This window comes from Aythya marila, assembly GCF_965140915.1.
Source record: "Aythya marila genome assembly, chromosome: 3".
NCBI lineage: Eukaryota > Metazoa > Chordata > Aves > Anseriformes > Anatidae > Aythya > Aythya marila.
The window spans coordinates 34186464-34212672 of record NC_139044.1 but is presented as its reverse complement, the minus strand read 5'-3'; the positions used below and the strand labels follow the sequence as shown (position 1 = coordinate 34212672).

General features: G+C 35.8%; 1 protein-coding gene across 4 annotated transcripts in view; it reads left to right on the top strand.

Moving 5' to 3' along the window:
• The window catches only part of BTBD9 (BTB domain containing 9), a 142700-nt gene that overhangs the window by 78257 nt on the left and 38234 nt on the right, over positions 1-26209 (top strand). For all 4 annotated transcript variants that reach the window (XM_082756074.1, XM_082756071.1, XM_082756073.1 and 1 more), the window contains exons 9-10: positions 3216-3405; positions 12888-12995. In XM_082756074.1, the coding sequence (XP_082612200.1) occupies positions 3216-3405; positions 12888-12995 (298 nt within the window). The remainder of the gene's footprint in view (positions 1-3215; positions 3406-12887; positions 12996-26209) is intronic.

Below are 26209 nucleotides of genomic sequence, written 5' to 3'. Positions count from 1 at the left end.
AATCAAAAATCAGCCTTCTCTGCAATTATTTTAATCCAAACTGACAGTTGCAAGTTGAGGAATAATAGTGGGAATTTCTTTTAAAATTGGTCAAAATTCTAATTTGCCCTCTCTTCCAAATCGCAGACTTGACTATGTAAACCTTCACGTTCCAGTGTAGTATCTGTGGCATAAGTCAATGTTTATCTTTCAGCAGTTCTAATATCTGTGGCATAGCCTGGTGTTTACATGTTAGTAGTAGATAATAGTACTGACTAAATCAGATGATTTGTCAGAACTTTGTGGATGTACTTATTACCACAAGAACAGATAAGAAAAAAAAAAAAAAAAAGTATCCAAACCCTTTCTTGAATCCTTAAAATAATACTGCTGGAATTAAGTATACTGCCAAGCAATTCATCTCTCCATACCTCAGCATAAGACCAGGAAACAAGAAAATAAGTTTTAATAACTGTTTTTTTCCTGCTGTACTGTAGCCTCAATCATCTTTTCCTTTTGTTTGCTTACGGAATGTGTATGCTTTGCTAACAGACATATTTTGTGTTCCATAAAAGTGAATCAGATTTGTCAAGAGTATGAACAAAGGGGAGAGGGAGGAAGAATTTCCATATTTGTAATTTCCTCTTTTGTTTTTTCGAACAACATTGGTTACTGTAATAGCTGGATAGCTGGTAGATTTAAAAAAATAAAATCAAGAAACAAAGCAAAACGACAATAAAAAATACTGTTGTTTTTTTTTGGCAGTATATTTTTGTAAACAAGTGACCCAAATTGTAGCAGAAAATCTAATGGGAAAAAGGAGGAGAACCAGAGGACTTGAAAATACAGCACAGATCAGAGTCCCCACCAGATGGCATTTTTAATAGATTTATCAAGCGGATATAAAAGAAGATGATAAACATTCAAAATAGGGAGTGGCAGACCCCCCTAGAGAGAAGAAACAGTATGGCACCTTCTGCATGCTTCAATTAGTTAGAATCACTTTCTAATTAACCATTGGAGCGAAAACCACAGAATTGTATTGAATGCACAGTAAGACAATTTCTGTGTGGTTGTTAAGGAGTTTGACTAATCAGGATAACATCGTCTTAGGAGTTCATGGATAAGTGCAGAAATTTAAATGTGAGAGAACGTGATGGTGCTTAGAGGGCATGCAGGTACAATATTGGATGAACTGAGTAGTATTATGTTAAATTAATGCCTTAAATAGCTCAGAAGGTGTCTAGAATGTGCCACAGAACCTTAATATGATAATTGATTTTGATATTTTATCTTTTACATATTTTTTTAACCTAGATATTCATAGCTTCTGTTTCCTGCGAAAAGCGGCACTAAATAAAAAATGCTTTAATGCCTGTATAAAATGGATACACAAAGAAGTTCCCTTACTGCCAGGGAAAAGGGGAAGGAAAGAAAACCAAAGCAAACTTTTTTTTAATGTCTGTGCTCATAGTTTGCATTGTTGGTCTTTGTTTCATTCAGATCATTCCTAGCAAAGTATACCTCATGTCCAATACTTTTCCCCCCATAAGAATCCGGGAATTGCTGTCTGCCTCTTTTTAGTAATACTGAATCAAGACATTTCTAAGATAGCAATGCGGTGCTATTAGTAGTTTTTGATGAGCACACAGTGATGATATCAAATTTGATAGTGCAGTAGATCTTTAGGAAACTCTTGCTTTTCCATTACCTTGAATTATTACTTGACAACGAACTTACACATTTCCTTTTTTTTTTTTTTTTTCACCTCAGCATTTACCATTTAAGATTCTGCATCCAACGCCACTAGCACACTTAAAATGCAGAATCATATAGTCATAGAATAAAATAGCTTGAGTTGGAAGGGACCTTAAACATCACCTGGCTCCAACCCCCTGCCATGGGTAGAGACACCTCCCACCAGACCAGGTTGACCAAGGCCCCATTCAGCTTGGCCTTGAACACTTCCAGGGATGGGGCATCCACAGCTTCTCTGGGCAACATGTGCCAGTGCCTCACCACCCTCAGAGTAAAGAATTTCTTTCTAATGTCTAATTTAAGTCTATCCTCTTTTGGTTTAAAACCATTACTGTTTCTCCTATCACTACCCTCATAAAGAGTCTCTCCCCATCTTTCTTGTAGGCCTTCCTAAAGTACCGAAATCCTACCTCCTCATGGAAAATTAGCTCTTTTTGGGATGCTGGAGACTTTTGAACTTGGCTCTGAGATTTCATATAACTATATTTCAGCCATTTTCAGATGTTGTAGTAGTTTAAATACATATTTTAGAGACGATCATTGTCTGCAATTAAGTTATCATTTGAAAGTGGACTTAAAATGTTGCATAAATCCATTTTCATTTATACTATACATATTTTTTGTGTGAAAATTTACAGTGTTTGTTTTACATCTTACATATTTCTACAAAAAAATTCCACAAAAAAAAAATTGTGCACTTCATGTTTTGGCTGGTATTGTTCTTGTTCTGATTTTTTTAATTTGTTTGGTATGAGATACTGTGAATTTGGAAATTTTGTTGAATTGATCATTGTCCTTCATATAATTTGGTAACATTTCTACCTCTCCTTTTTTTATTGTGTTACCACATACAAATTGGTCATTCTTCATCAGAGGCTGACATAGGAAATCTTACCTTTTTTTTATACAGCCTGTGCAGACAGAATTTTTGTCATCAGTTAGCAAAAACTGTGTTTTCAATATTATGTACCCTATAAAATGGCTAAACAGGTAGCCTTGATTTTTTTGCATGTTCAGAAAACATCATTTTGCAACCTTATTCATTTTATTTTTTTTTGAGAGAGGGAGAAAGAAGGTGTATGTGATGGACGTGTTTGAAAAGTTAAGGAAGTTAGCTAAAGATCATATTTTAAAAGAAAGTGCTGGACGTGAATAGTGTTCTTTTTATGTCCATCAATCATCTTCTTGAAAGGTGACATTCAAAAAGCTTGTGAGTCTCTCTGAATTGCAGACAGAAGGTTCCATGGTTGGTTAAATGCTAACAGAGGAAAATAATATGTAATTCAAAAAATAAGTGTTGAAGTACTTGTAAAACAGAGCTTTGTAATTTATATTAAATAAGAGTTATGTTTCCTTGTGTTGATCATACTTTCATCCTTTTTTTTTTTCAGTTCTTTGCCAGAAATAAAGACCATTATTATCTGAACTGTATTCTGACTGTATTACTGTGTCTGTCTTCTTTGTGTTTTAATTTGCAGTTCCTGCTGAAAATGTTGCAACAATTGCAGATTGTGCCAGTGTGATTGAGGGTGTAAGTCGAAGTCGCAATGCCTTGTTGAATGGAGACACAAAAAACTATGATTGGGATTCTGGGTACACATGCCATCAGCTTGGGAGTGGAGCTATTGTAGTACAGCTAGCACAGCCCTACATGATTGGATCAATACGGTAAGAGGGTTTATTTTTCTCCAAACTAAGGGCAACAATGAGACTTTTGCTGAGTACAGTTATTTTCTATAAAATATAGGACACTTAGAAAGGATGGTAATTAGGGGACCAATTTATTAATTGTCCTTCGGCTTTTTTATTTCAGTATAATAGGCATGTTAAAAATTAAATGTATGAATTGTATGTCAAGATACAGCAGTGCAATTCCAGAAAATATTGCATTTCAGAAGCATAATAATAGTAATAGTCAAATTGTAAGATTAAAGATGTATATTTATATTAGAACAGAAATTCAATTGCAGCTTAACTTGTGATCACAGTAGGTGCAGTTCCTCATATGCATCTCATTGTGAAAATAGAAACATTTATTAAAGAAAGCCATCATCTCAAAGTCATCTAGGTTTCCTTTTCACTATACACTATTAGTATGAACTTGAACGCAGAGTGTATAATAAAGGCAGAGAACTTGAATATTGCTTTACAGTGTTGGATTAATGAAGGTATTTAGATCTGTATTGAAATTCATTGAGCCATTTCCCCAGTGAATGTGTTAGTGTGTGTGTGCGTTACATATATATATGACAAGACTAGGCTGTTGACTAGTGCAGAAGCTTCTTACACTCAATCTTTTTCAGTTTTCCTTTCTTTTGTGCTTTGGATATAGATTGGAGAGCAGGACTGTTCACAGGTGAAGAAAATATTCTTGCCAACTTCAGATTCTGACTGTAAATTATGTTGTTTCACAAAATCAGACATTCAGAACCTTGTCTTGATGTCTCTCTATTCTCTGTAAATTCAGAGTGTGTTGCTGGGAACTGAATTTGTATTCTCCATAACAATGAAAAAAGAGAAAGGTTTCTGAAGTTACCATGCCAGTGAGTGAATGTGGAAACTTCAGGTTAGGTCCTGGCTAGCAGTAGAGGCCCTATACATAGGCATGTATTGCTAGAATCTATTTCTGTGCCATCTGCCTATTAGAGTTGCTTCTGGATTAATCCATTAGTAAGTGAGATTTGAAGTCGGTTTTGTAAATTGCCAAATTATGTTCTCCAACAAAGAAAAAAGGAAGTCTGAAACTGTTCAGGCTGAAGGAGAGTATTGGTAGGGAGGTATCAGGAAATGCCTGAGACTGTGTGGTTAGTTTTCTTGGATCCTCTTCTCTATCAATTCACTGTACGCTTGCATTTCTAAAAAGTAGCCTTTTTAAAGTGAGTTCGGGGAGAAAAAAAAATAGTACAGAATTCCCATATCCCTAAATCATGAAAATTGAAGGAAATAAATTGTTGCCTTCTTCCAAAGCTGTGGCTGTGTTTTTGTTTTAGCCTCTGGCATTGCTGCGATGGTTATAAAACTTTGAAGTCAAGTTTAAAATCAGACTTCCAGACAAATCTCTGTCCATAGCAAAAGTACTAATTTGTCTGTTTAGCAGCTACAGAAGCTATGCATAACAGGATTCCAGCATTGTTCTCACTATGTGAAACAAATTGAATGAGAAGTATAGTTGGCAGCTTTCCACAGTGAATATTTTACGCTTTTGAGTTTGGTGTTTTTATTATTCAATTAAGTATTGCATCTCAAGTAGAAAACCAGGAAGACACAGTACTTGGATTTCTTAAAAGAGGTAATTGAAAATGTAATTACATCATTTTCATGCCACTTTGAGCTTAAATTTTTAGTAGTAGCAAAGGCTTGCCTATGTGAGGGAGTAAGATAAGAATATATTAACTAAACGTCTTGTTTTCACTTCATTGTCCCTCTGTCTCTGTCTTAAAATTTTCTGCTCTCAACTGATGAATCATACCATCTCTTCAAGTTAGTGTAAGAAATTGACTTTCCTATATTAAATACTATGCTAGCATTTATTCTTCTTGAGCAGGAGGATTTTTTTTAATAAGGCTTATTATTAAATAATGTTTTAGGTGAACTAGATTTTTGGTTGCCAGGAAATAATAATTGTATAATTGGCAAGTGTGTAAAGCAAATTACAAAATAAACATTATTATTGCATATTTTAAAACTAATAGGCACTTAATGATTTATGTAGTATTGCATTGTACAGATATGGGATGAGAATCTCATCTTTCTTTGACGTTTTTTTCATGCATGTATAGTACAAGCAAGATGAACACCTTTCCTTAAAAATGACAATAATCATCATCATCATCATCATCATCATCATCTAAGGGATGTGACAGAGGAGATGACCTGCACATTGCCTAGAGGCAGAAATGCTAGCACTGTAGCATTTCCTTTTCACGTTCTGCCTAGAAGAACAAGTGTTTTGACTTACCTCCATGCCTATGTGAGAACATGGGCAGACAAGGGAAAGATGCCCCTTTGAGTGGGGAAGGAAGGTTTCACTATGTAGCGGCTGCTGCTTTAGCAGGGGTCTAGAACATGTCCTTTACTCTGCAACGTGGAAGACAGTGACAATGATCTCTGTGTTTAGCACTAGGAAATCTATGGCTGGTACAGAGATCAAATTACATGTAAGCACAGATCAAAGCAAAGTCTTAACATTTCATCTTAATGAAAGTGGTAGGTTTTTATTTTATTTTGTTTTTTTTTAAACAGATCTTCCCCAGCTGATTGAACTGTGTTCATTGCCTGTTTGCCATGTTCTCACTTGAAAACTCCCTTGATCTCATTCATCCACCTAGGAGAAAAACATCTCCAGGAGCATTTTCTGTAGGCTAGTCACTGCAGAATGGCATGAGTTGCTCTGCCCTAAGAAACGGAGTCATTAGAACTCTGGGTTTGGATCCTAAATTAATAATTAGAAATTAAAGTATACATCTTTTAAGTTTAGAGGCATGAATGTGCCATTGAATATATTTGTGTCAGAGAGATTAAATGAGCTTTTTTCCTTTTCCTTTTCCTTTTCCTTTTCCTTTTCCTTTTCCTTTTCCTTTTCCTTTTCCTTTTCCTTTTCCTTTTCCTTTTCCTTTTCCTTTTCCTTTGTAAAGAGGGGTAGTATATACTTTTAGTCTATAGAAATCAGAATTCCACTGAAGAGAGGCTCTAAGTCAAAATGTGTTCTCATGGTAACTAAATTCTGATTATGAAAAAAAAAACAAAACAACAACAACAAAAACTATTGGTACTTGAATATGAATTAGAAATGCATATAGAGCTAAATGGTTCTGGAGTATATCTTGTCTGCATGTTTTCCGCAAAATCTTATCAGTTTGCTTAGTATCTTTGAACCATTCAGGTTGGAAGGGACTTGAGGATGTGATCTTGTCCAGACTCTTAATCAAAGCAGGGTTGTCTATGGCATAAGACCATTCTACTGAAGACTATGCAGTCAGGTCTTGAAAACCTTCAAGGAAAGAGAATCCAAAACTTTTCTGAGTAGCTTGTTCCAATATTTAATTATCCTCACGCAGTATACAGTTTTTCCTTTTCATGTGGTTCCTGTTTTCTCATGCTTCTAGGCCACCTGGAACTTCTTATTTTAATTTATGGCTATTGTCTTTATTTTTCCCTTTTGCACCTTGGTGAAGAGCCTGGCTCAGCCTTTTTGATAACATGCTCTCAGGTATTGAAAAGTGCTGCTAGGTACAAGCCAATTTCCTCAGCCTCTTTGCAGTTTGTGTGCTCCAACCTCCAGAGCATCTTGGTGGTCCTCTGTGGCACTTAGATTTATCAGTGTTGTACTGGGGTCCAAAACTGGATATAATATACCAGTTAGGACCTAATGAGTGCCAAGTAATAACGAGAATATAAGAATAAAAGGGAGAATAATCCCTTTCCCAGAATGGACTCTGGAGGAACTCTTGCAACAAGCCTCCAGGAGAAAGACAAACTGTTAACCTCTACACATTCAACTAAACAATCTAGCCAATTTTCACCCATTTTGTAGTCTACCCATTTAAACTGTAACATCCCAACTAGGATACGGGGATGCTATGGGAGACCATGTTGAAACCTTGTTATTACCAAATACTTTTTCAGATATTTTTGTATAAATTTGGAGCTCTTGGCTTCCACATCAAATTTTACTCAGAAATTCTGAAACAATGTTAATAATAGCCAGTGCTCAATAATAGATTCTACTAGAAAAGACCTGAAAATGATTTTAAAATAGTTCTAACTATATAAGGTCTTTAGTGAAAACATATGAAAATTTAGATAAAACATGAATTAAGAAGTTTATCGCTTCTACTTGCAAGAGCTTATAGGATACTTGGATCAGTCAGTAGACAGAGAAAATACATGTGCATTACTTCACTGGCTATTTTTCCACATTGTTGCATGTCTGAACAGAGGGAAAAAAAAACCAAAAACATAAAAACTTTTTCCTCTCTGAAAAAGTCCTTATCAATGACAGAAAAAATGTTATATTTAACCAGACACAGAAAGACAGCATTATAAACATGATGTAAGTGCCTTTTATTTAACTCTTAAATGGCTAATACCTTAATATTGAAAAGACTGTCATATCCCAGTAGCTCTAACTCTCTCTGCATTTATCTTGAATAGACAAATAGTGCTATTATCCTGCAATCTAATACTATTATACTGCAATCTTTGGCTGATAACCTTATAGGTTTATTTTTTCTGTGAATTTCCAAAAAGAAAGAAAAGTCCTGAAAGAATGGGACTTGCTTTAGTAATACGTGACAGAGGGAGACAGAATTCTTCAGTACTGTAGTGATTTCCAAGCTGAAGTAAACACAAATATTTTGCATCTCTGTAAAAAGCAGACTAGCCGCTAATCCCTGTTTAATCTCTTTGAAGACTTCATTATTAACATGGATACGTTGGGCTCAACACTTGTATTTTTCATATTCAGAATAATTCTTAAATTAACAAGTTATATCAGACAGCTTTAATGTGTTTTCTGTTTGCTTATGCCATCATCCTATACATCTCTTACACTTTCTAATTTTCCATACCACTTCTGCTTATGAAGTTTTTCATTCTTTTTATTTTCTATTCTTGCCTGAACTGAGAATGAAATCATGACTTAGAATAAAGCATCATATAAGATCATATAAGCATATAGGAAATATGCACGATTTTGACTCCTTTGCAGGATCCTGAAGAAAAAAGATTAACTTTCTGCAAGGTAATTACTGAACTATATGTAACTGCAGAAACTGAACAGGGATTATAGGCAACCAGAGACAAAAATGCAATGAAAATTTTATAAAAATACTAATTCTGTGGGATTTCTTTCTTTTTTCCCCATCTTTCAACAAATGTAGTTACCTCATGCTTTAATTTCCTACAGTCTTTTGGCTTTCTGTAACTTTCTATAAGCATGCATATAGTTTCTGAACATAGTATTACAAAATAGTTATACTGTATGTGTTACTGACCTTATAGTATTCAAGAACTAGGTATCATCCTGTAAGGTTCACAACTATTACTGTTTGGTATTCTGCTAACACCTTCAGTTTATATAGTTATATAGCAGTCTGAACTAAACAGTGACATTTTTTTTCAGAATTCTGACATAAAACGCAAGCAGAGACAGCAAGAATGTTTGTGGATGTGCAGAACTATCAATCACAGGGAAACACATGGCATTTAGGGAAATGCTGCTGAGAAAGTACTGCAGCCACTTTTGATGTAACAGACAATATAGTCAATTTCCCACACCTCTAACATGAAATTTTATTTCTATTTGAAAAGCTCTTATTTTTTAAAATGAGGTGTTTTCAGCATGTTATGTAAATAACAGTATTATGTTAAATGATTAACAGGCTTGCACTTTAGATACCCAAAGAAATGGCATATCAGAAATATATTTAAATCTCATGATCTTGCAGGAGTGATCTGGATAAAGCTTATTCAGCTTTTCTTTCTCCATTTTGAGAGCTAGATTTACAAACAAGAGCTAATTTAGCTTTTTATTCTAATATCAAAGGTCTTAGGAATGTGGACAATTTTGTTTTAAACAGATGCATATCCAATGAGTATAGTTTTGACTTTTTCACTGAAATATTCTCTTTCCAGTAATTTAATACCCATCATAGCATGACAGTGTTTTTCTACAAAAGTTTAGCCTGGTAGTTTGCTTGGAATGTGTTTGAAAAATTATTGTACCTGGCACTGGCATAAAAAGTGGTCCTTATGCCCAGTGTGCACTGGTGAATATTCATGAAATCATCTGAAAGTTTTTTGCTACTTATCCAGAAAGGCATTTCATGCAGAATAAATTTGAAATAGGTTCTGTGGCAAGTCTCCTTCCGTTTTCTGTCTTATGAAAGATAATGAAATAAGGTATGAATTTTTCTGTCTTTCATGAATCCCAAAGCAAGAAAAATCTACTTTTAACGTTCACCCTAAATCGCTTTGGGAAAGATTCTTCTAACTTTAATTGACTCATTGTTTGTTTTGTAATAATCCCAAGCCATATGCTTTTTCAAGCTATTTAACTTGGGCTAGGTTGTTTTGGGAGAGAGCAATTAAATGTGTCCTTAAAAGGAATGCATATAATACATATGTCCTGTTAGCCTTTTGCTCTAAAGCCAAGCCAGTTGTGTTTTAATTACTGCATTGTTAATTGTAATTACAGTCACTAGTGTGCTTATGATATTCAAACTCTTGATCATAGCTTTGAAAACCTGGTTCAAAGAAACAGGACCGAGCCCCCATGATGAAAAGGATCCTATTAAAAACCACAATTAGCTACATTTTAACAACTTTTTTAAAAAGAAAACAAGTTTACATATGTTTTTGCTCTTCCCTCTTCTTATCATTTGGAAGGTTTAGTCTAAACATGGGTATTAAGTCAGGATCTATTGTTATTTTTATTTACCAAATCCAGGATTTTAATCCATAAACCTTTTTTTTTTTTTTTTTTTTTTTTTTTTTTTTTTTACCTAGAAATGTGTTTCATTCAGTCTCTTCAGTATTTGAACACCCTCAAGCTGTAGAAAAACAGAATGGGGAAGATCTCATGAAACAGAGGGGTTAGGTTTTTGTTGTTGCTTTTAAACCAAGTCTTATACGATGCTGTAGGCAACTACTTTTATTTTATTTTTTACTATGTCAGCTCTGAATTCTTAATTTGCAAATAGGCCGTATTCATATGTACTAAAAGGCTCTGTAAGTGTTTTATTTTAGCTTTCTAAAGCTTTTTTTGATAGCTTATTATTTTCCATAATATTAATGTGCTGGATTTAGTTGAGAGCATCTAGGGAGTTTATTTTAAATCTGCTTGACCTGTAGACCCAATTCCACTTCAAATGCTGGGATTCCAAACTGGGAAATAGAGCTAAACCAGATTGCTTTGAACAGAAGATAATAGCAATTTTTTATTTTATTTTTTTATTATTTTTTTTTTTAGGACAAAGATACAAACACATGTCCTTAATTAACTAATTCCAAAGACAGTCCAGCTTCTGCTTTGGACACCATTTCTCTATAAGAGAAAGGATTCTATGTTCAGCACATGGCAAGGTTGTTTTCCCCCTCTAGCAGTCTTGTTTTTCAATGTTAAAAGTGAGCAATATTGTTTGCAGTTACATTTCTCCCAGTAGAAGAAGCAGCTGAAAGCAAGGAAGATTTTCTCAACTAGAAGAAGGGAATTCGTAATATAAAACTTGAACACTCTTCTGTAAGATGATTAAATAGAGACAGCCTGAAGCTCTCTGCCTGGGAAAGACTGTAGTGTGGCACAATTTCCTTTTCTTTTCAAATGTCTCAGCTATTTGCATTATTGTATCCTTATCTATTGCACTTTGAAAAGTGTGGGTCTGCAGTAGCTCTTCCTCACAGCTGAAGAACGAACTCAGATTAGGTGTATCACCCAGCTTTCACAGTTTTCTAGTTGTGTGTTGCTGTAATTACTATGATTCAGGTCATCCATGCAGTTGTAGCTGTTTTGGATGGTTAGCTTCTCTTTTTTCATTGGTCTACAAATTCACTGTAGACATGAAGTCCTGTTCATTGACTTCTGTAACAAACTGTTGGATTTTAGCAACGCTAGCAAGTGTTAGCTAGCTTTGAAGATGAGAACCTGAGGATCAAGAGGTGATTGTCAGTTGTACAGTACATTGCAGTATTATGGTATTTATTTTCCATATGTGTATTGAGTAAGAGTTCAGAGAATATGAGTTTTAACAACATAATCAGCAAAATTTAATTTTCTGTAGCAGGCATAATGTGGATAGTTCACTTTAGAATACTGCAATCTGAAAAATTTGTTGAAGAGAAAACATTATTTTAGAAACTGATATTGCCACCTAACTAAAATAGAAAATATTTTTGAAATTTTGTTTTTAATATCATGCTTGCCATTGAGTTTGTATGAAAACGGTAATTATTTGGTCTAAGTTGTACCCTGCTAGCCAATGGAATGAAGCCAGCTAAGGGACTTACGTAAAATGTAGGCAAAAGTTCATATAATAATTAAAATGCGAATGTTTAAGTGCTTCTAAAGAAGAGATTGCAGCAGTGTCTGCCATTGCTTTGGCCAGTCAGTTGCCCCTTTAGGATGTGTAAATACCCTCTTGTCATTTGTGGATGTTTCATTTAGGGGAGGAAAAAAAATAAAATAAAGGTTTGGCATTTCAAACATCTGTTACAAGAGGGAGATAATCCCCATATAAAGGGAAGGAGTAGAAAAGATAAAACATTTGCCAGTTGTGTTTTTTGAGAATTATATACTCAGGTAAAATCACATCCCTGATGCTTTAGATCTTCTTCTCTGTGAGAGAAGGATGGAACTTGAAGACTGTTTTCTATACCATTTAGCACACTTCCTGAAGATAAAAGTATTTGTGAGGATGTGTATGGAATGAATCCTTGAGACCTCTATTTTTTTTCTTCTTTTGTTTGTACTTTTCCAATTTGGTAAAAAATTCAGTGCATTCTCCCTAATTCTCCCTAATATTATGATGAACCAGTGCTGAGAATTCCAATTCTCTTACTTGCCTTTTCCTTTTTAAAATTGCTGTTTTTATCAAAAACAAGAGAATACAGTTAAGAATACAGAATCACAGAATCACAGAATTTCTAGGTTGGAAGAGACCTCAAGATCATCGAGTCCAACCTCTTACCTAACACTAACAGTCCCCACTAAACCGTATCCCTAAGCTCAACCATATCCCTAAGCTCAATACAGTACAATCTTTTCAGTCACTAAAATCTCTTTATCTTTCCCCTTTTAAATTGTCCTTTCAAAACACCTTTGATGCAGGTTTAAAGCAGGCAATGCTGTATGCCAAATAGACTAGCTCATTTATTGACTTTCAAATACATTAAAAGTAACGGGATGAATGTCATGAATAACGTTAGTAATGTGGTTATTGTAAGTCAGTTACTGGCCTTAGGATAATGAGAATAGAGATTCTCAAGTTTGAGATGACAGAAACAGTAAGGATCTTCCTGAGTGTTGGAGGCACCTTCCAGAATAAACAGGTAATTTTAGAAAGGATTTAAGAGGTGGAAATACAGGATTAGAAAACTTAAGCAACTTGGCTTTATGTTTATTTTACTTATCACTCAACCACTTCTTTACTTAGGTTGCTACTTTGGGACTGTGATGATCGGAGTTACAGCTACTATATTGAGGTCTCAACAAATCAGCAGCAATGGACTATGGTGGCTGATCGCACAAAAATTTCCTGCAAGTGAGTTTAACTTTTTTCCTCTTATTTGCACAAAGCTGGAACTTGAAAACTTTTTATTTTCCTTTTGTTTGGTATTTAAATAGATGACTTTTTGATTGTGAAAAGAATGATCACTGCATAACGTATAGATCACAAATTCCAGACTAGTATAAGTACAACTTCAGGAAGTTGTAGGTTCTCATCTGGCTAAATATTTAGGCTCTCAAACCAGGATCAAGTTGTGAAGAGCCAGATGAGTACTATGTTTTCCAGTTTCATTCATTCTCAGAAACAGCCCGGCTTCCATACATTTGGTTTTGTGAGCCCTGTGAGTTAAATCATGTTTGTCCAAAGTTCAATTTTATGGTTAAATCACCCCTTGTTGAGAAACGTGGTAGGGGAGAGAAGAGAGCTTGGTAAAGGATTTTCTTTACCAAATGTATCCCACCCCTACCAAAACACATAGAAGCTTGATACAGAGAGTTGAAAGGGATGGAGGAAGTGAGGGTTGGGACAAAACCATCACAGATCACCCACTGAACTCAGTTACCTAGCCTGGCCTTCTCTCAGTGATGACCATGTGGTCAGTGCACGTAGGACACGTACTCTGCTTTTGAACACGCCCCTTCCATAGGGAGAGGAAAAAAAATGCTTCATAAAAAGAGAAAAGGGAAGAAAAAGTTTCCTTTTTATTTTATGCTTCACTCAGAAGAATTCAGGTATGAATACTCTCGACATATTTACTCTCTATCAGCTTTCCTGTAATTATTGAGTCTGCTGATAAAACCTGTTCTAATGTGGAAGAATAATTCAGTGTTGATAGCAAACTTAAACAATTTGATAGTTCTAATTCCAACTGGGACTGAAAAGATAGGCTGCAAATTTATACATGTTACATATACAGAAGCTAGGCATGCCCAGCAATCAGTGAATGTTGATAGGATATAATCTCCTGGCTGATCCCCAGGGAAGCTCAGACTGACAAAAATCTTATTTCTCTCCTTCTTTCTCCCCAGTCAGTTTTCGATAAGACATTCTTTCTTTTGTGGGACAAAACTGAAGTCATCAGCTGTGTAGTGACAGCTGCCACCCATCCTGTATTAGTGCCAAGTGGTTGAGTTATTCAGTCCTCTTCTAGCAACACTGCTGATGCACATTTCCTAAAGTTTTTGTTCTTTCTCTTAACGTATCCAATTCAAAGATGCATTTACAGTGCAGGCTAGACATGCGGGTGAAGGAGAACTTGACACATTCTTTCACTGTATGTAAAAGACAGGGTATTGATGAGCAGAAATCCTGGGTTCTGCCTTCAGTTCTGGAGAAAGTGTGAAGAATATGTAATCATTTTCAAAGATATCACCGTGTGATGGAAAAAAAAATAAATCTTTTTTCTTTTTTTGTTTGTCCCAGCAGTGGGAGTAGAGAGTAAAAATGTTTTGCGCTTCATATTTGTACATTTTGATACTAATAGCCTAGACCAGCCAAAAGGAACATTTTGTTAAGTATGCACAGTGCAGCTGGAATTGCCAGTTGATTGCTCAGTTCAAGTATCTGTTCACAATGTTCAAACCAGGGGTTTTTGAAACCCTTAACCTTGGACAAATATAGGTGCATTCCTGAACTGCAGGTAGCTGTTGCCTCATGATACACACTTCAAGTTATTGACTCAAAACATAAGTGCTCTGGCAGTTCTCAAAGCAGTGGCTGCAGGAACTGTTTTCATGTGAATTAGAGAATTGTACTTTCCCTAATTTCTTGCTCTAACAGACATGCATCCAGCTTCCAAAATGACTGTCTTAAATTTAAAGTCTACTGATTTATAGTGTTGTAACACTGTCTCTACCTGTTCTCAACAAATAATGCCCTTGTCCTAAAACTTAAAATTACAAAAGCTCAGTGAACTCCAGAACAATTCAATTTAGCAAAGAGTAGAAAATTGTAAAGAAAAAGGATCAATTTGAAAAATCTTTCATGTATCTTTTTCATTTGAAAAATGTGTCATTTTAAAACTTTTTATCCTCTGCAACTACATTTAAATACTATATAACCTGTAAATGCGATAAGTTAAAAGATTTGTGGAATGCACCCCAGCCCTATCCCGCGGTTTTCAAGTGATTTATTTGCATTTGAGAGCATTTTGTTATTAAATTTAAATCTTTTGCACTTTATGGTCAGCAAATCACATCTTTACAGCCACCTCACCAAAGAAAACTATTTAAATACATTAGATTTTCAAAAATGCTGAAGTGACTTCGGCTCAAAAATTACTTTGATTATAATAGCAGATTGCTACATCTAAATAGTACATGTATATGTACATAGATACACATACATAAAATGTTTATAAATTTATACATTACATATTCATATACATAAAATAAAAAGCTTTATAAATAGTACTATAGACAGGGCAAAGGCTACAAAAATTAGGACTTTTTTTGTAAAGAACAGAGGATCATAATTGCTTACAGTTAGAGATGGACCACTTCCATTTTATTGAAAAATGGTGTTACTATGACCAAAAAAAGCTAACATTTTATGGTGTTCAACAATGGTGGAGTGTAGAGTGGAAGAGACATCATCATTCAGTGACTCATGCACTGAATGAAGCCCCTCACTTTATACTTGTTGGGCAAGGTTTCAGTTTGGTGAAGGAGACATCTTAATAAAGATGAGAAAATCGAACCACTTTCAATTTTTCAGTTTCTGTACTTAAAAAATAATAATAATTGAAATATGTGGATTTATTTCTACAAGAAAAACAAACAAGTTATTTTAGCTTTACAGAGGAGACGAAGAGCTGGATTTTAACCAAGATTAACAGATGCTGCATTAAGGCAGAAATGGTGCAATTTGTCTGTTTTACCATTATAGGGTAATGGTTAAAATACTCCTGTTAGATGCAAGAGATTTATTTTCTCTAGTACTGAGATTTTAGTTTCTTACTTAAGCCACTTTATCTAATGTGTTCTAGATTGAGTTCTTATATGAAGTAGTTTGTGGACTTTTGTGCAGAGTACAGGCATCTCACCTCCCACAGGGCTTTTAACTTTTCATTTACAGTTAACAGTTCATTCTGTCTCTGTCCTTCCCCTTACCATGAATACATTGGTATATTATGCAAACATCTCAGTTCCAAAAGAGAGAAATTTGACTCAGAACGCCTTTTAGTCAAGCATTTCAAGCACTCCCCAAGGACAAGCAAGAATCAGTTTGTGCGCTGTGACTGACTTATCCTAGGGTTTAAGGAACCAGTTAAGGATTCTCACATTTAGCAACTTGCCATAACCACACTACAGCATAATAGGACAGAGGCAACTACACCCTTGTCTCTTCAGTCTTCATTATTTTTATGAATGCAACAGCCCTCTCTCTCTCCTTCGGAGTTTGCAACTATTTTTTGTCTCATCTGAATCCTGATTTTTTTAGTGAATGCTAGGCATCCTAGCACTCAAAAATATGAACTCTAATCACTTAGTTTTATGCATATCTTTGTTAAAAAAATAAATAAATGTAGGTATGTCCTTGGGATTATGATTGCCTGTTTGACTACAGGTACCTCTCAGAGCAACTGTCTACTGAGAATCTGTTATTTAATATTATTATATGTGTATTTGTGTGAGGCTGAAATACGAATTCTTTGAAAAAGTATACCCCAGATTATCTCTGTTTCTTTTAAAAATTTTAGATATGTGGGTGAATTCTAGGTGGTTGATGACATCTTGAAATCCTGGGCTTACACTTCCTGGCGTTAGGTCTGTGGTAAATATCCTGCAGTAGACTCTAGAAAAGTAACTCACTTGTTTTTCTCTGCAGAGTATGCAGCAGTAGCAAATGAAAGTGGATGGAGTTAGAACTCAAGAGAATTTCACAGGGGCCTATATTCAAAGAGATAGAATACTTGCAATGAGAAAATTTACTTTGCTAGTTATATTCTCTATTCTCTTTTTCTGTCTTCAAAGACATGTGGGTAAGATCTGTTTGCTTTGCTCTTCACTGCCTGGCTTTCTGTCTGCATACTCTTTCAGTGGAGTTACAGTCCTTTGCTGAAGTCATTAGTGTGCTGCCTTGCAAAGTGATCTGTGAGGTCACCACATCATTTTGCTGCATCTCTGGCATGCGGGATAGAGTGACCCATAAAGGCAGCAAACACAAACCTCAACAGACATCTCTGATGATTTTTAAGTGGCAAACAAAACAATGAGAAAGAAAATAAAATCAAATTCTGCTTAAATAGCATATATTGATTTTGGCAGTCTACTGAAGTATGAAGTTTCCCTTTAAACTCTCAGTATGCTGCTTTGGGTTGTTCTAATGATATTTTCAATGTAGTATTTTGTGTAAATTAATAATTCAGTGCTCAAAGACAGAACCTGACAGACTACTTCTAACCTCCTCATCTCTCACAGCCTTTTAAAAAGGCTTATGACAAACTGGATGCCTGTTATCTTCACAGGGAAAGCTTCCTTACCTCCCCTAAGTGATAGCCAATTAATGCATACTGGTTGTTGTCTAATTGCCAATTTTAAAATGCCCTATGTAGGCATTTTTTTTCTTTTCCACAATAAACTGTTTTCCTCTACACAGTATGACAGTAATGAAAAACAGCCATGTTTTGTTCTATTTTTTTAAGCATTTATGATAAGTTGGCTTGAGCACGTTAGTGTTGAATAATAGTCGTGCACTTGTTAAAAAAATTTGCTGACAAAAGGGATGAAAGTCAAATGAAAACCAAGATACCAAAGGCCAGTAGGAGTCAGACCTCAGAGTTAACGACTATTTTGATAAAATAAGTCCCATGAAGACAAATATGAAACAGGCTATCATGAAGGTTATCAACAGAGTATCATTTTTAAAGTTCTCTTGTATAGTTACTGTAAAATGGATGTAATCCATGATAGTAGATGTATAATGTGAAGTTTCCCTGTAGGAAAAAAAAAAAGGAATTGAATACTCTGACAGAGTTTGGGAGACAATAAATATTGTTTATTTATGAGCAGTTCTAGGGCAATTGGTATCAACTGTCTATATGGCTGTCTAGGGACAGATTCATCATTTTCCTGGTGAAGGGCATGGTTTCATTTTCAAAAGGTTTATAACACTTGTGGGGTTCTGCTGGACTTGTTTTAGGTCCTGTTCTCTTTAATATTTTCATAAATGACTTGGTTGGAGGACTTGGAGCTATACTAGGTTTGTGGATGACACTAAATTGGGAGAGGCTGTTGACTCCCTTGAGACTACCCAGGAGGCCTTGCAGAGAGATATTGACAAATTAAAGGGCTGGGCAATCACCAATTGCATGAAGTTTAACAAGAGCAAGTGCCTGATTCTGCACCAGAGACCCTGGATAAATATAAATGGGAGATAAGAGGCTGGAGAACAGCCTCGTGGAAAGGGATGTGGAGGTTTTAGTAGACAGCAAGCTGAGTATGAATCAGCAGCATGTCCTGGAAGCCAACAGGGCCAATCATGTCCTGGGGTACATTGAGCAGAGCATTGCCAGCTGATCAAGGGAAGTAGTTGTCCTGCTCTACGGTGGTGCAGGCTCACTGTGTGCAGTTTGGGGCACCACAATCTAAGAATGGCATAAAACCATTAGAGAACATCCAAAGGAGGGCTACAAGGATGAGGGGTCTGGAGGGGAAGATGTTAAGGAGAGTCTGAGGTCCCTTGGTTTGCTCAGCCCCGAGCAGAGCAGGCTGAGGGGAGGCCTCATGGCAGCCTGCAGCTCCCTCACGAGGGGAGCGGAGGGGCAGGCGCTGAGCTCTGCTCTCTGGGGACAGCAACAGGACCCGAGGGAATGGCATGGAGCTGGGACAGGGGAGGGTCAGGCTGGGGGTTAGGGAAAAGTTCTGCACCCAGGGGGTGGTCAGACACTGGGACAAGCTCCCCAGGGCAGTGGTCATGGCAACAAGACTGCAGGAGTTCAAGAAGCACTTGGACAGTGCTCTCAGATAACATGCTCAGAATTTTTGGGTGGTCCTGAGTGGAGCCAGGAGTTGGACTTGATGATCCTTGTGGATCCCTTCCAACTCAGGATATTCTGTGATTCTATATTGCATTATATCAACTTGTTTTTCTGCTGGACTCATGTTAATTATGCAAAGTATACTGCTGTTATGATAGACGTTTAATAACTTCCAAACTTAATTTCTTATTTCCATTGCTTATTATCTTATTATCTTATTATGTAATAGGTATTTCAATTCCTAAATTCCGAGCTCAGTTTCCTCTCATTTTTTTTTTATAGTTTGCCTGGATGTAATTAGAAGTTTCTTGTGAAAAGTCCTTTGGGATGTGGATGCAAGTTTCATTAACAAAATTTATTTTTCTTTAACTGGTCCTGTTAATTTTTCAAGAATAATTTTCAGCCTTGAGGTTTATTGCTCTTGTTCAGTGTTTCAAATTTTCATTCTATGATGTCCTGTGTGCTTTTTGAGTTTTCGGACCCTGCTTATTTCCTTTGATATCAAGTTGCAGGTAAAGAACACTCTAGAGAGATCCAAGGCTAAAAACAGCTATTGCATTTAACTGCTCTAAACAGCTTTTTTAATGCACAACAAGTGTTTTACATTTTGTTTGAGGAATTAAAGGTAGAAAATAGTTCCAGTTTGCAAAATATTAGTGACAAACTCTTTTTTTTTCCCCCTGCGTATACATATGTGAAATCATAGTAAACTCTATCATAGTATGGATATTTCTTTTGATTTAGAGTTATGTACTCATACATGTAGCTCCTCATACTTTACCACAAATATAGAAGTTTTTTCATCTTGTCCCCCTCTGTGATCTCATCTGCAGTTCACTCATACCCACTTTCCTCCATTGCTTTCTCCTTAACCACTTTCATCCGACCATCTTCTCTTATAATAAAATATCTTAAACATTTCTTAACTGTTTTGCCCTTCCAACTGTCCATATGCTCACATTGTTTCTTCTGTGGCTTCCCATTTGTCTCGCATGTATTTATTATCCTGCCATACCAAGAAAGAGAAAATAAAATTTTTGTCTAATTTTTGTCTAGTCCTTAGTTCTGTTTCATGCCTGAGCTCCCAAGTGGCAGAGTGGAACAGGATAAAAAGAGTTGTTCTTGTACCTGTTATGTCAAGCAGTGTATTTAAAGCACAGCTCATCCTATTGTACGCGGAGTTAATTTCACAGCAGAAATGTTCTTGTACCTCATGTCAAACAGAGTGTATTTTGACCACAGTTCATTCTATTTTACATGAAGTTTAATTTCACAGCAACTCTGTGAAATCTGAATGTCTTCTCTAAGTCCAGGTCTTGGTGCAGCCACATTCATACAATACAAAGATGAAATATAGTTAAGCAAGATGTCTGGGAAATTGCTACATTGTTAAGCTCAATTTCAATTCTCACTTCAGAAAAATAAACTGAGGTTTCTCATTAATCTGTTCATTATGTTGCTAGTAATGCCTACTGAAGCAAGTCAGACAGATATAAAGGGTCATTTTGTGTAATTATTGAGCTTAAAAGCCCTGAACGATTGAGGCACTGAAGTACGTATTTTACCTTGTGTTTATATGCTCGCATTTTGAAAGATTCTCATAAAGCAAAAGAAGAAAGAAGCTGCAGCTTCACATACCTGCCTTATTAAGCACAAAGATTTCACAGGCACAAACTGGAGTTGTATACTATTTCAGAACATTAGGAGGCTCTTGGAAGCGTGAAAATTCTGCATCTAGTATTTAATTTGCTGCCTTTTATTTTAGCTGAGTCTAGTTTGATTAAGAAAGGCCTGGTTTCTTTTAAGTTGTTTCTTAACAGTGATTCGGGACCACAAGGTTTTCAAATTGCTAGTGTCTTATGCTTTTTTTCCACTGTTATTTTCTGTTCCTTGTTGCTTTTCAGCCACAAATATGCTTGGATTTTTTGAACAAGCCTTGAAAAGAGCAATAAGGAGTTGCAGACTGCAGTGCATGTCATTGAATGCTTTACCACGCTGCAGCTCTGCATGCACCATAGGCATTGAAGCTTGTGTAGCTCTTTTTTGCTTTGCTCTGCTTTGCCATGTGACTGCCATGTTCTCAGGATGTTAATGTGAGGATGGAGCAGAAAACATCACGGTAACACTGTCATGAATTTGGATGTCAGCTCAGTTCCGCCTCAGAGAAAACAAGCAATAACCAATAATACTGATAGTTCTATTAGGTGTTTTTCTCCCATGCAATCAAAGCCTTGAGTGTGTCTTTGGAGACCTCTGAAAATTGTCAAGCTACTGATATAAATAATTGTATGTTTTAATATTTCATAATATATCATCTAGGAAAAATACATTTTGATGAGGGGAGAAGAAGGAAACTTTAAATAATTATTATCCCAAAGTGTGTCACTGATGTACACAAAAAGCTTTATAAAAGGAAACTCTATGGAGAGCCTAGCTGTGCTGACCGATCTAAATTACTCTTGTTCTTTTCTGGGTTAGAGGGACTAAGCACAGAGAAGACTTTAAACCCTTAGCCTACAACAGTGAAATCTCATGGAGTTTTCCAAACCCCTAGTGTTCACTAGAAATGGGCAACCTGATTCCTATGTTGCTGAATTACTTTTCACTTTAACTGTTTTTTGTTTGTTTGTTTGTTTGTTTTTTTAATATTTCAAACAGTCTGATACATCCTGAAGAAAGGAATAGGCCTTACTCCTCCATGAGTGCTTAATCTACTTATGAGTATGATATTCTGTTGATCATGCTTTGCAGTAAGCAATAGTTTTCTACTTCTCTTTGATAAATAAAAGGAAGTTCAATTTTCATAGTAAGAAATTTAGTTTAAAATGAATGTGTGAGCACTTTTTTATTGAATGTTTTTTCAAATAAAATGTTTAAGTTTATGTAAAATATCTATTGTATAATCTCCCAGATAGTCTCACATTTAAAATAGAAATCAAATTATTTATTTTTATTCATTTGTATCAAATAGCAATAATTATTATTTACTACACTGACATTTCAGTAGAAGTTAAACTTCCTAATGTCTTTTCCTTTTTGATTCTTGCCAGATAGCTTTCTAATGGTTTTGTGATAGAACATTAAACTTTTAAGTTATTCTTACTGTAAGAGATTACATTTTAATATAAGCTAGTTCTCACTCTTTACAGTTAACCGCTGCTTTACTGCAAGGGCTGGATATAGCAGGGTTTTTCAGTAAGTGTATTTTCATTCTGCTTTGAAGGGTGAAAGCACTTAAAAAAGCAAGTGCTTCCCTAAGAGAAGGGAGAGGGAGACTGTCTTAATTGTTTTATGAACCCCAATTTTTTTTTTCCTCATAATCAGATATGCTCTTTCTCTCCTTTTCTTTCCTTTTCCTGATTCTCAAATTTTTGGGCTCCTGTTTATAAGGCATAGTGTGTTTGGTTTAGCCACTTAGGGATTTGTTTGCTGTGTTATGAATGTGGATGAGATTAGATCTGTCTGGTTTCTGGCTGCTGTTATTCTTGCATATTCTGCACTAGCCATCCTTTCATTTATATGTTCGTCTTTGCGACTACTCATCCCTATTGAATTTGAGCAAGGCCAGCTGGTGGCAGAGTTGCTGATTTTTGTGCTGCCATCTAAATGGTCACGATGCTTTCATGCCATGGTGCTTTCATCACAAGCTGCTGTGCTGTCATTTATCTGAAGCATGGCCTTCCTGTACATTCCTTGCCTCCTGTTTTTGATGCCTGTGAGTTTTAATCCAACATACAGTTCCAGATGATTTCTCAAATGTGCAGAAATTGATGACGTTTAAATTAGAATTTACCAATGCAAAGTCATGGGTTGGGTAATGCAATTTCACCTTCTATTCTGACACAGCAGTTTTTCGAACTCACTACTGAGCAATAGTTGAAAGACTGTTGCACACCAGTTTGAGTTTTTGTTTGAACAAGCAGTTTCTAGGGCTTTTCAGTAGGACTTTTGATTGTAGTTCTACCTCTTTCTTCAAAGATTATATTAATTTACTTTACACTTTCACCTTTTCATTACTGTACACTTTTCATTACATGCACTTTGGCATTTTATGGTAAATCTGTCATTCTGAGACATCAACCACCTCACAGGCTTTTTGTTTAATTTTTCACGTGCATTGGGTAAATTCAAATATGCTTCAATGTCAATGTCTTTCTCAGTCCATTTTATTTTTCCTTTAATGCCAGAGATACAGCATTCCTTCATAGACAGAATATTTGTTGGGGGGGGGGGGCTGTTTCTGTATATTTATCATATTTGGTGAATAGATGTTGCAGAGCTAGTACTTAGATTTTAACAGTGTGAATATTGTCACCTTCAGAAAATTAACTTCTCTATGCAGAGAAGTGCTAGATTAAACCAGTATGAGCAAGGGAAAGCTTTTTTTCAGAGGAAGTGAAGGTTCTTACCACTACTGACATCACTTTCCCCGTGCCTTTAAAAATATATATTTTTTCCCTTAAAGTACTGATTTAATTTCCTCCTTCCAACCTACCTAACCCACTAGAAAAGGAAGACAATGTTTTTCTTCATATTTCCTTTTAGCTCAGTGAATAGTTCAGTGAATGTTCAGCTATTTGGCATGCATATTCTGGAGCACACTCCGTGTAGTGGGTGGGTTGTTGTCCTGGGCAATTGGAGAGTTGGCTTCAAGTTCCTGCTTGGAAGCAGAGGGAGTTTGACCTCCCCTCTTCTTGTGCTCCAAGTTAAGAGCCCTTATCCCACTCTACAGCAGGAGGGAAAGGGCTCCTCCCCTTCCATTTTGGAACATCTTTACTATCAACTTTCCTTCTATTCTGCATTTACTTGAATGTGGTACCATGCCTGTTTTCAGTATCTGCCACCAAAACAGCTAATTACCAGTGTTAATGAATCAGGATTGGCAGAACCAATACTAAGTTCGCAAGGATGATTTGTGTTTTATAGGTAGGGAACGCTCCTGGATACTGAAGCTCTGAGACCTGGTCTATGTATTCATACTCCTGAGATGTAATCACAAAACTTTGTCCTCTCCCCTTTGTGCCTTTTCTTCTTGACTTAATCTGTCATTTCTGCCAGGCTGAAAAAATAAATCAAATGATACAAGCACTGTTTTTAATAGTGAAATATGAAACCTCTATGCTTTTGGAAAGCCTAAGGGCACAGAAAAAAAAAATCTGAAATGCAGAGAATTAAATTGAAAGAAATATTTGCTTATGTTGATGAATGCAAGATTTTGAGACACTAAGATGGAGATCCGAGCAGCCCTTTTCTGAAGCAATGTATCTGGTCTGCAAACATTCTGTATAGCGTAGAAGTACAAGAAATGAATGTATCCTTGAGAGTTACAGCATGAATACGTGGATATATTTTGCCTGATTGCACTGTGGTCACTTTTTAATATTAAAGAATATCAGTAAGATGGGGAGTTACACATTGCATATTTTTTCACTGTATAACACTATTTAGTAGGTGCAGACTAAATGTGAAGATAATAGGAAATGATCACTGTGTCATTTACCAGGATGAAATTATAAGTAAACATTAATTGTGTCTTCTAAAATGAAATTAAAAACTGTAGTCAGAATCTAGGCTGTTAGTCTGTATTGAAACAAGCACTACAGTTTTTTGATGGTCAGTCTCGCCTATTTGACACTCTGCTGTTTGCCATGGAAAAGCTATTTTATAGGGTAAGAAAACTTGATCTTAGTAGGTTTATTCCTCTTTTTTCTTTTACACTGTGGTTGAGCTTTACCTCAGCGTGTTGTGCCCCTCTCAGATATTTTAAATTCCTGCTCTCCTGTTTCTGTGGTTGCTTGCTCGCATGGGCTCTGAAAATTGACTTAAATATTTCCCCTCAATAAAGCACCTGGGCCCCACTTTAACCTATGACATAAAGCCTCTTGACCTATGACAATTCAGGAAAAGCCTGTTGTCTTAACAGCTCTTCTCCAGCTATTGCCAACTCTGCTCAACGTAACAAAAATCCAATTTTTCTTAATAGGAGAAGAATACTACTCCTCTCTTGCATTCTGTTAAGCAAAGTTTTGTTTGTTTGTTTGTTTTTTCCTCCAATCAGCACAAATTCTCAGCTTTTGTGTCAGAACTCAAGGATGCTGATTACCACTTCTATTTTACAGAAGGATCCTGTGGCAGTACATCAGATTGCACTCAGTGAGTCAGAGCACACACATACCTGTAGGCATGCGCATGCCCACACACACATACACTCTCAGTACCTTTATAAATAAATAACACTACAAAAGTAATCCAGATAATAGATCTCCTATGAAACTGGCTCATTTATCTGCTTGAGATTGAAAAGGGATGCCTAATACTTCCACTGTTGTTTTGCATTTCTGTTTGTTTACTTCGAAGTTGATTGTTGCATCTGACAACCCAATGAATAGGAGATGCCCAAATGTTCATGAACTAGATGCTAAGTTACTATTCTGTCTTCAGTTTCCCTTTCTTGCAGGCACAATCATTAAATATAGCAACTGCTGATGTCTTGTATAGTCAGGTCAGTCAGATGTTAATGCATCATATGCTAAATGTGGCATTCTGCTTTCTTTCTAAAGATTTGCACTAATTAGATTGTTGGTATTCAGGATCTAATGTCATTAAAACTTTGAAAAGTACATGTCTTCTTCTGCTGGCCAAAACAAGTATAGTTGTTAGCATTACAAATATTTTGTGTAAAGATATATACAGAATTAATCCATTGATTTATTCACAGTAGTATTTGTACCTGGGCAGATTATATCCATGAATCACAAAAAGGAAGAATTATAATGTCTTTAGGCCCATCCTTTGGGGATTTCTGTACTATATGGCATGCGGTGTGTTTTTTACAGCAATACTTCATCAGTTTGTTTCCTGTACTTTAAGAGACAGTGCTTCCATTCTGCTCTTTGCTTTTCCTACTGATTTCCCACAGTAATTTTTTTTTTCTTGATGCTAGTACTGAACATCGTGTTACCTAATTTCATCCCATTATTTTGTTTCTATCCCCATAAAGCAATTTTTCTTGCTTAATGGATTTTTATACACTTCAACCATATATTTATAAAGTCATTCTGCCTTTTTTCTGTCACCTTGTTTGCTCCTTAAACAATTTTTGCCTGACTTTATTTCATGCTCATTTGTCGTAAGTCTGTTTCCTCAGTTTTTAAAATGATGCTTATTAATCTTACCCAACTTCTTCTACTTTGTCTCTGTATATTTAGTGTTAAGGTACAGAGTTTGGAATGAAATACTAAGTGTAGTTTTATCAGAATCACAAGGG